This window comes from Apaloderma vittatum, unplaced genomic scaffold (genome assembly GCF_000703405.1).
Source record: "Apaloderma vittatum isolate BGI_N311 unplaced genomic scaffold, ASM70340v1 scaffold10041, whole genome shotgun sequence".
Lineage (NCBI taxonomy): Eukaryota > Metazoa > Chordata > Aves > Trogoniformes > Trogonidae > Apaloderma > Apaloderma vittatum.
Window position 1 is genome coordinate 68435 of NW_009700828.1, and position 10572 is coordinate 79006.

At 35.6% G+C, this 10572-nt stretch overlaps 1 protein-coding gene across 1 annotated transcript in view; it reads right to left on the reverse strand.

Annotated features, from left to right (window-relative positions):
• The window catches only part of NBEA (neurobeachin), a gene marked incomplete at both ends in the record, with an annotated part of 78991 nt that overhangs the window by 66974 nt on the left and 1445 nt on the right, over nucleotides 1–10572 (reverse strand). Inside the window, 3 exon segments of the mRNA XM_009878887.1 lie at nucleotides 1692–1813; nucleotides 5191–5286; nucleotides 5537–5637. Coding sequence (XP_009877189.1) covers nucleotides 1692–1813; nucleotides 5191–5286; nucleotides 5537–5637 — 319 coding nt within the window.

Here is a 10572-nt window from a genome sequence, read left to right on the forward strand (position 1 = left end):
GGCTGTGCTGAGTCCATTTGTGAAGATATTCAATAACTTCACTGGAGAAAGTCCTGAGGAACCTATTCTAATTCATGCTGCTTTCAGCACCTCTGCTTCAAATCAGAGTCCTCTTTGAAGCTCTGCATGCTACTAAGTTATTGCTTTTAAAATGAAGTTTGTTTAAAAGGCAGATGACTTTAAAGAAGAAACTGTGAAAAAACACTTAATTTATATGAAACAATTTTTACCTAGTTAAATAGAGAAAAGACATTACGTGCCCAAAAAGCACACAGAAAGAAAAAAAAAATCTTTGCATTTCTATCTTCCTCTTGGTGGTGGCTGTGTGTGACTCAACTTTTCACCTGGCAAAGTCTAAAACCTGTGTAAAGTTTAAGTGGATGATTTAGTCTGAATATTTTTTCTATTTTTCCTAATTAGTCATTATGACTTGGTTTAAGCCACTATATAAAAATGACGAGCATCTGCATTGTTCCTAACTTCCTTCTGCATGCTCAGTTTCTCTGACGTGCATTACATGCATACTACATGTACACAGACTCAATTTTGGCATTCGATTTCTGAAAAAATGACTTCTTTCTGTGGCTCATAGAAGTACTTGTAAAGTTTCACCTGGTAAGTCACAGAAGTTCCTTTTCCCACTCTTGACAAGTACTCTCTTTTTACATACATTCTATAACAAGAGGTAACATAAGAAAGTGAGACACCAAACTATGTTTAAAAATTTGTGTGAGCAACTGTGTATGTGAGCAAGTCCATCAAGAGGAGTGTGGCCAGCAGGTCAAGAGAGGTGATTCTTCCCTTTATTCTGCTCTTGTGAACCCCACCTCGAATACTGCATCCAGTTCTGGTGTCCCCACCATAAGAGGGACATAGATCTGTTGGAGCGTGTTCAGAGGAGGCCACAAAGATGATCCAGGGGCTGGAGAACCTCTGGACAGGCTGAGCGAGCTGAGATTGTTCAGCCTCGAGAAAATTCACAGGGGACCTTAAAACTGCCTTCCAATACCTGAAAGGAACCTACAGAAAGGCAGGAGAGGGACTTTTCACAGGAGTGTCCAGCAATAGGATAAGGGGAAAGGATTTTAAGCTGAAGGATAATAGGTTTAGACTACCTAAGAAGTGATTGACAAATAGAATAAACATTTTTATTATAGCATAGTTCCTAGATATCAGAAGACCTTATTAAAGATGTAACTATTATTTCTATTTTTATAACAGGACACCTATGTAAACTAAAATTGTCTGTCCTGCAATTAATGTATTACGAAATATAGCTTCCGTTTTTGGGAACAGGTGATCAGTGGGCCATTGTTATCTTCAAAGATCTATTTCCTATTTCCTCCAGGTAACATGCAGGCAGTGCTCTCTGAGTCTAACAGACTTTTATAGGACTGATATCAGACAAGAATCACAGCTCTAAGAAATCCTGTATTTTAAAAGTCCTAAAGAAACCACCACACTAGGTTTTATGGCTTACCTACAAGACACGTCTTGCATCCACTGATTTATAAATTACAAAGCAAAAAAGGACAGTTGACTTTGTAAGAGTTTGAATAGAGTAAGCAGTCATTAAAATCTGCAGATATTTGAGGGGAAAAAAACATGTCAGGAATTAAAAATAACAGGAAAGATTAACTGTTATTAGGAAGCCAAAACAAACTGTAACTGCAGCATTCTAAGTTACTTACCAGTAAAGATACGGTTTATCCTTATCTACATTGATATTGTTTAGTGGATCCATACGAAACCAGGTGTTAAGAGTAAACCCATTTTGATAAGGCCACTTAGCAATAGGAGGCAATGCAATTGCCTGGAAAGGAAGAAAAACAGGAAAAAAAAAAGGAAACAGCAAGTCAAAAAATGAATTTTTTGAGAAGTGTTGTTTAAGGTAAAGTCCTTCTAAAATTTTGTCATTCTGTATCTCAAGATAGGCTTTAACTTTCAAATATTAAATAAGAATATTAAAAAGCTCTTCAAATAATGTTTCTGAATAAATGTATCATTTTTCCACCTATTTTAAAATATTTAAATTTTTAACTACATAAATTCTACCAATGGAGGACATGAAATTAAATTTTTTAATGGGCACCATAAGAGAAGAAAAATAGAAAAAATACTTCTTCAGAAATTAAACTATTAATTCAGTTTTCAGTAAGCATTCATATCATCAATAGACTTAAACATTAAGATCAAATTAATCTCAACTGACAGTACAATAGAGATTCACTGTTAAAACTACAGTGTAAAAAGTGTTGTTCTCTCAGATTTAAGATAACTATCAGGGGTTTTTTTCCTATGAACACTAAGCTAAGAGATTGAATATTTTAATTCCGTTCTCAGTTAAATAATTAATGGTAAGGCATGGTTTGGGAAGAAGTTGGATTTTTCAATATTTTATTTTTATAGGCTGACTGATGAAGAATTTTCAGAGAACTCTCTATCCCTGGACAAGGCTTTAAATAGCTGACCTAACTTTGAAGTTAGGCACTCTTCAGGGAGGAAATCAGATGAGATGAACTTCAGAGGTCACTTGCAAAAGTATTTTCTCTGATACTACTATAAAATATAATATTTTTTGCCTTCATTATGAGAATTACATACAGCACTTTAAAAAATTAAGAAATCACGTTGGTAATAACTTAGAGATTACTGTAGTAGGCACTAATTAAAATAAATTCTTTCTCCCTCCATCAGACAAAACACATAATATTTTACATAGAAGCAGTTACAGAATAATATCCTTTAATACTACTTCTTGAAATAGGCTGTATATGAATGCAAAGCAGAAGAAAATAATTTTATAAATAAAACTAGCGTATTATTTCTGTTTGTTTAACTGGTGTTTTTCCATTTCAGTAGGATAATTTAAACTCTTAGTTAATTAATCCTTGCACTGATGATATTGCCTTCTTATCAAAGCTATCAGTGATACTAACTGAGCACTGGCACATGTTTCCCAGGGAGGCTGGGAAGTCCCCAGCCTTGAAGATGTTCAAAAGCTGTCTGGACACAGTGGACTGGTGGCTCCATTTCAGCCTAGGGGGCCTGGCTGGGATGACCTCCACAGATCCCTTCCAACCTCAACCCTTCTGTGATTCTGTGTGATACTTATGAATCACAGTTGGAAATACTTTTTCAAGAGTGCTCATATCTCGTACTGTCAACGATTCATACGAAAGACTACAAAGAGTTCTGGCAAATATTCATTTCTTAAAATGAGAATGGACATCAGTCTGTGGGCAATAGTGTCAGAATGACCACTCTAGGATCCTATGCCAATGTAGTAAAGTCTGTAATGGTACAGAGTGGGACTGACTTTTCAGTATTTTTATATGCAAGGCAATTAAGAGCAAATAAACAGGTAATTAAGGATGATAGGGAACTCAGAGTAAATTTTATAATTTGATACAGCAATGTGCTCAAACTATGCTAGCACATGACTAGACAAAAGAATTAACACCAATTCTGCTGCCAGCCTGGTAGTAACTACTCAATACAAGACATTTCAATGAACTCCTTTGGGATATCACTCTGGCCTCCTGAGAGGGAGTTCCGTGCCTGAAATAGGAAGAGGGCTGCTGGATGACAAAGAGGAACAACATCTGGGAATAGTACCACCACATGCTGTCCTCCACCCTACTGAGCAACTACTGTGCTGCTCAGTACTGGCAGAGATGTCTCACAGTACTGGGAAGAGCCCTTCAGCGGGGAATACTGAAGCAGCTCCCACCAGCAGATCAGTAGCCTGGCTCAGTAGATCCTTGGCTTTCTCATACCATCACTGAAGTCCTGGTTATACAGGGAGTAGGCACCCAACTTGAAAGAGAGCCAATCTGATATTCATCATGCCAAGCAAGCACTATGCTGTTTCTCTGCCTGATGTCATCACTGCACATCATACTTGAAAAACTGAACTTGGTACCAGTAAATTGTTCTCTCCTCTTTGTTGTTTGGGTCAATTTATAAGTAATTGCCCTTGGTCCACTTTTATAAGTAAATCTAACATGCACTACTCAAGAAACCTAAATCTGAAACTCGTATTTTCTGATTTGCAGGTGTGCAGTCAATAATAAGTGCTATGTGAAATAAGATCCTAAACAAGTAAAGAGAAATTCCTACAGTGCATTTCAACCAAGGAACTAGACAGTCAGAGGGACGGGGTGCTGGACATCTTACCTAGACCACGCTTTTCCCAAGAAAATTTGGACCAGATGATCCCTCAGGTTTCTTCCAACCTGGTATTCTATGATTCTCTACTCCTGTAATTGATGCATGCCTTTGGACAGGGAAGAATATTTTAAATTCTTCCACTGTAAAACTTTTTTTGAAGCTCTGATACAAAATTACATTTTAGAGACATTTCATCATATTTTGCCGCTGAAACCCAGACATGTCAAAGCAATATGTGTCATTGTAAACATTCACATTCTGCAACAGCTGTCTTGCTGCTGCATGTACTTTAAGGTAAGGTTAAAACTGTTTTTAATTTAGCAATAGCAAAAGAAACTCTCCCTTCCAAAACTCAGTAATTCTTTGCACAATCCACCCTGTGCATTTTGCTGACATGTTTGTATGGCTGAATATCAAACAAGATCAAGGAAGTGATCTAGCAAAAAAGAACCCAGGTGAAAAACAGTGATTTTCAGCCAGTTTATTTCCCTGATGCAATCTGCCACACCAACAGCTGTATTTGCAAAGAACAGGAGGTGGTGGTTTATGCTTGAAGAAAACCATCAGTCCTGTTGAGGAAATACATGTAGAAGAGCCCAAGAGAAGCTCCTACCACCCTTTGTACACTGGCATTAAAACACGGGGCTCTTAGGATAATTTCCCCTTAAAAGACTCCAAGTTCTACCATGAGCCTATAGTATTTCATTCTAATAACTTCCCCAGACAAAAATCTGTTACTTGACATTCTGTTACTTGACATTCCATCCTCATAAGTGCAACTTCTCAATGATAAACTACTTTGCAAACCTATGGAAAGCAAGGTATACACTACTCAAAGCATGTATTTCCAATCTTTTTTTCCTTTTCAAGAATTTCCAAAACCAAATCAAACGATATGCAAATGAGGAGCAATTTATAGAATCACAGAACAGTTTCGGTTGGAAGAGACCTTCAAGATCATTGACTCCAACCTTTGAATTTGTTCCTCAAGTTGTAGTATTTTGATTGAGAACTTACTGCAGCACTACAGCCTGGGAAGTTGAAAAAGGTATCAGGCCCATGTCTCTGTGGCATCTGATTAAGGACTGATAATAGTTTAACTGCATGTCTTGGCTGCAAAAAACAAGAAAATTGCACAAAAGTCAATACAACCATTTTTGTACTCTCTGCACTACAACGGAAACTAGACGGTTTTCAAACAACACAGTAAATTAAAGTAGTTAGCAAAAATATGTCCTAAACATATGTTCTACCAACATGAAAAAAATAAATAAATTCAAGTTTATATGTCCCAGGAGACAATTTATGTTAACATCAGGCTCTAACGGAATGACATTTAATGCTTTATCTTATCACAGCTTACCCAGATTCCATTTTCGCCTCGAAGCATGCTGAACAAAAGCTTCAACTCTTTGACAGTGATGCTGTAGCTGGCAAGAACCCCCAACATATCAACTAGAAGATCTTCAAAGGAAAATAAAGTTATTCTGAACTCTGAATTTCATTGTTTTGACAAAAAAAAAAGCTGAGAAAGTTAATATCTTTAAGTGTATTCATTGTTTCTAAAAATCAAACTTACTTCCCTTCAGTACTTTACAAAGGTTTTCATATTATTATTGTTTTAATTACTTTTAAAATAAACTTACATATGCAGTTTTAGATTTTGCATCACACTATGAACAAAATATCTATTAAATTTATGAGGAATTATTTTTTCCCATTTCACAACATTCATCATACAATATAAACTTTTTGTTTGCTCCTTTCTGTTACGTACTTTTGGGATAAGGGTTTCTTCATCGCTCTGAAGTTAGTATTTTTCAAAAAATTCTGACCTAAAGGATGCTTGGCATTATTCTTTAGCTCAAGCACAGCACATTATACTGAGAATTTGTATCGTTCTCCCAGATTTTCTACACTGGTAATGCTTCCATTTTTTACCAGAATGAAAGGTCACAGAAAATAAATAAATAAAAAACTTCAGTTTAAAGTCCCTAAAAAACTCTTATTGAGAAAACAACAAATGGTGACAATAAAAAGAAGTGATTAAAATTGCTAATGAATTTATGTAGTATGGCTTTCATTAAAACATCTCAAACCCCATAAACTTTTAAAGTAATAACACTACATAGCACGTGTTTCAGAGAATGTCATATTTGAAATTACTGCTAGTGCTTGGATCTTTATTTTAAAACACAAAATTTCATTTAAAGAATTTGTTAGCTTGTGGGACGCTGGATGTCTTCTTATACTCCACACTTCTGGAATAAAATGCACTACTAAGAATTATTGCTTCCTCTAGCAGGAGGAAAACCAATTTGCTTATCTTCACAAATGTGACACAAGAAATTGGATTCAGAGATCAAGCAGTGAAGTACAAAGTTTCTAAACAAAAAAAAAAGGTATGACACAGTAGAATCAGTATTAATAAACTCTATCAATCTGCTCAAAAGTCAGAAAATTCCCTCCATAAAATTGCATAAGACATGAGTAAGCTTTTAACTTGTTTACAAGACTCCATGCTCTCCTTGTTCATTAGTGGAAGGACAACTCTTATAGGTGCTGACAAAGCATAGTCTTAATAAGCATCCATCCTTTTCAAGGGCATTTTGCATTGATACTTTGTTTTAAAAAAATGTTTTCTCTCTGCACATCTGTTTTTGAGTAAAACCAACAGTATCTATTTAATTTGTTCCACTGTGAAATCCATCTTTGGGCCTTCAGTAAGCAAAAGGCATGTGCTAAGAATGAAATATCATTCAATTTACAGGAGGCATCATAAGCTTTTCAGTGTGTGAAACTATATGTCAGGAAAGGCAAAGAAAAACACTGTAACTTGCAGACATTTTCACCATAAAATCTGAATATATTCCCTATATTCAAGTACAGACATTTTTTCCCTTTCTTTAAAGGAACAGTTTATTTCACTTCCCTTTAAAATTAGTCCCACATGGTACCTGTGACAGAATTTCTTAAGGAAAAGCAAAATAAAGCTATCAAAACTGAAACCCCTTGTATTTTACAATGATGAATTCTATGACTTAGCTCCTCCTCTAGTGCCTACAAGCATCTGCCCCCTTCCCTGTACAGCCTCCAGCCTGCAATGTGAAGCTGGCAGAGATTGCACATGATCGGAAATTGAGAATGGTAACACAATGAAAACTTAAAAAGGGAAATCAGCACAAATTGAGTACTAGTTGTGGGCTGAGAATTTCTCAACTCTTATCTTGTAGTTTTACCTTGCTTTCTACATAAAGCTACTTCAAATTTTGCTTCCTTTACAGAGAAAAAGCGCTGCGTAGAAGCAAAGCTGTTTGGTGAGAATCAGAAACTTGTTTAAAAAATGTATCTTCTAACATGGATGACAAAAGTGTAAATTAATACAGTCAAACACCAAAATGATTGGCAGGTTTTTTAAAATTACTGAGCATGTGCTGCTTTGTTTCATTGTTATAGCCCTGTACTACCTTATGGCACAGAAAATTTCATATTCCTACTGAAGGTGTTGATAACCCACAGGCATTAGATATACATATTTATAAACAATGAATAAAACATTGATGGCGAGAAATACATGTAAGCTCCATAACAACATAACTCTGGTTAAAAGAAAGACCTGGAAGATCGAAGCCCAGTAGGTAACGAGTAAAGGTAAAACAAAGAATATCCACAGAAGTTGAAGAGCATAATGCTACTTAAAAGTATTGCTGTAAAAACCTCTAAGAAAGGTTTGTTTCTTGTTTCCATATAACAAGACTTTAAAAGAATAGTACTCTGTCACATAACTTTATTCATACATATTAGAAATCTCATATAAAAGAGTCAGTCTAGTTTATAAATCCTAATAATCCACTCATCTATAAATAGATAAAGGCCACAAAACATACTACAATTTGATTTTTAAATATTTACTTCATTTTTCTATATTAAATAAGATCAAATATATAACTGGTATATATGATATCATTTCAGAAACAAGATTGTGTAAAAGAATATTAAGTCCAGAAGGAGAAAACAGGCACCGTTTTTCATTCTAAATGCATTTCTAAAGTGCACTGAATGCAACAGATTTTATTTCTGTTAATGGCACCTTCTGACTATTATCATACTAAGCAGTTTATATATGGCCTACAAATTAACCAGAAACCTTGAAGGAATGCTTAATTCAGTCATTTAATACAAAAATAGCATTGTAAAAGAGCCTGCCTGTCTTTCAAGTACAAATGAACATATATCAAAACAAATGGTATGGCATTAACTTCAGAAGACATATTAAACAGCACTGGAAATGCAACCTAAGGAAAACTACACTCATGCCTTCTTAATCTTTTCATAACAAACAGCCATGGAATTGTGAATTTTAACTCCATTGGTGAAGTAAATTAATTTCTACAGGTTGGCAATACAGAATGTGATAATTTTGCTTTTTTTCTTCTATGGAACCAATTGAAATGCTTGTTAAGAGTCCAGACACACTGGTCAAAACCTAACATTTTTGCTTAAAAACTAGGAACTGTTTCAGTGCTTAGGAATTCAGTTCCAGCAATTTTAGAACAATTACCTACAGCATCACAACAGAGATTTGGGAAATAAAACGAGGCTCAAGGGAGACATATTCGCTCTGTATGAGTTCAGGCTACTTTCTCATCCACTGCTCTGCAGGTACTATAGGCACACTATCCCAAAGAGTCTCTCAGAGCAGATGATCTGCTTCACTGCTTATCACCTGGAAACAGAGAACTGCAAAAAACTAATCTCCCTCAAGGAAGAGCCTGTGCAGCTGTTAGGAAAAAAGAAAAGTGCTAATTACTTATGCCAGTATTTTAGTAATTTTTTCCCCTTAACCACTCATATAATGGCTGACCATCCCCTGTCTTAGTATAACAGATGATCACAACAAAAAGATGACTTCTGACAGGTGATGCTTCTGGTAAGAAAATTGGAATACAAGCAGCAATGATTTCACATGGACTGTAACTGAGACTTTCAAAGATGATTAAGCTTTTATTCTTGACCCACAGAATCTGCAAAATCTCAAGAAGTGAAATATCTGAAGTGCTGAGAAGCCTCATGAATCTGAGAGTCTTCATTTAAACAAAGACAAGCCCTTCTCACTGCAAAAGATTGGGTACAGGTTTACTTGCTGTTGTCTTACTTTGACAAAAACAGAGAAGAGCAGCTTCAGACTGAGACTGGTCCTGAAAGCATGCTGTCAGAACATACAACAGATTATGCCTGTCTTCTCTATTTAACACTTATCTAGGTCTGATCACAGTGTTTCACAAAGGAACAAGTAAGATGATGTAAAATCAAACAATTACCCCCACACCCCAAACAAATAAAATCCCAGAAAACCTGTACCCTTTACAGATGCTAAAAGCCAGCCGCAAAACATTCGCAGAAGTATTTGGGGCAAAGTAGTTCCACAGTCTGACCTCAAAATCGGCACAGCAGATTAGGGAACACAGATACTGTCTTAGTTGTTAGCGATGTTGTCACCCAGCACCTACCATTAAACTAGTTTTCACATGACCATATTTATTACTTCTGACTTATTACCAACATTGTTGTCATTTATAAAAGGGTTGTGAGGTGCTTGCAGAAATCAAGAGCTAAAAGCAAAATGACAAAATTGGCTGCTTCCAGGTCTTTTTCAGAAAAATTCTTAACCTCTCCCCCACATTCTGATCTACTCACAGTTATCACAGGAAGACCCTCCAAAACGTGATTCTGTTAAATCCCTGCTCATAATATATAGAGGACTATTCAGAAAATTTGACACACATTGCAGAGCTAAAATGTTATCAGAATTCCAATTTCCAGTTTTGGTTTTAAGTTAAATATTTGCTGCCTTTGTCGATGTAAGTATACTGAAGAGCAAGCTTACCAACATTTTTTTCTGTGGAAGGTTTCTTTCTGAAGTACGGTGTGACCACTCTCAGAAAAAAGATTAATGAGGTAGAGGGTCCATTATTTTTTTTATTAATGTACCACCCCTTACTTATATTAATAGGTGTACATTCAGCATGATTTTTCAATTACCAAATACTACTGGAAGCCAGATATATACTCTTGATTTCTGACTTCTATGATTAGCCAAGCATTTTTTAAAATTTCTCTCTAATGGAGACATCATTACAGTTATATATGTCACATAGAGAAGTATTACTTAGGGGAGCTCAAAATGGACACATTTTTTTTGTATGATTACTGATGTAAGCATAGAATTTCCATGAGTGAAACCCTGAAAAACTTCAAGACATGTTTGTTTTAATCAACTAATGGCTTGTATTTAACACCCTTGTATCTTCACCCTGACAATATTCTGACATATCTGCAAGTCCTGTAAAACAAAATATGCTTGGTCAAAACCATTGGTTGTGAATCTATTGACCTGCT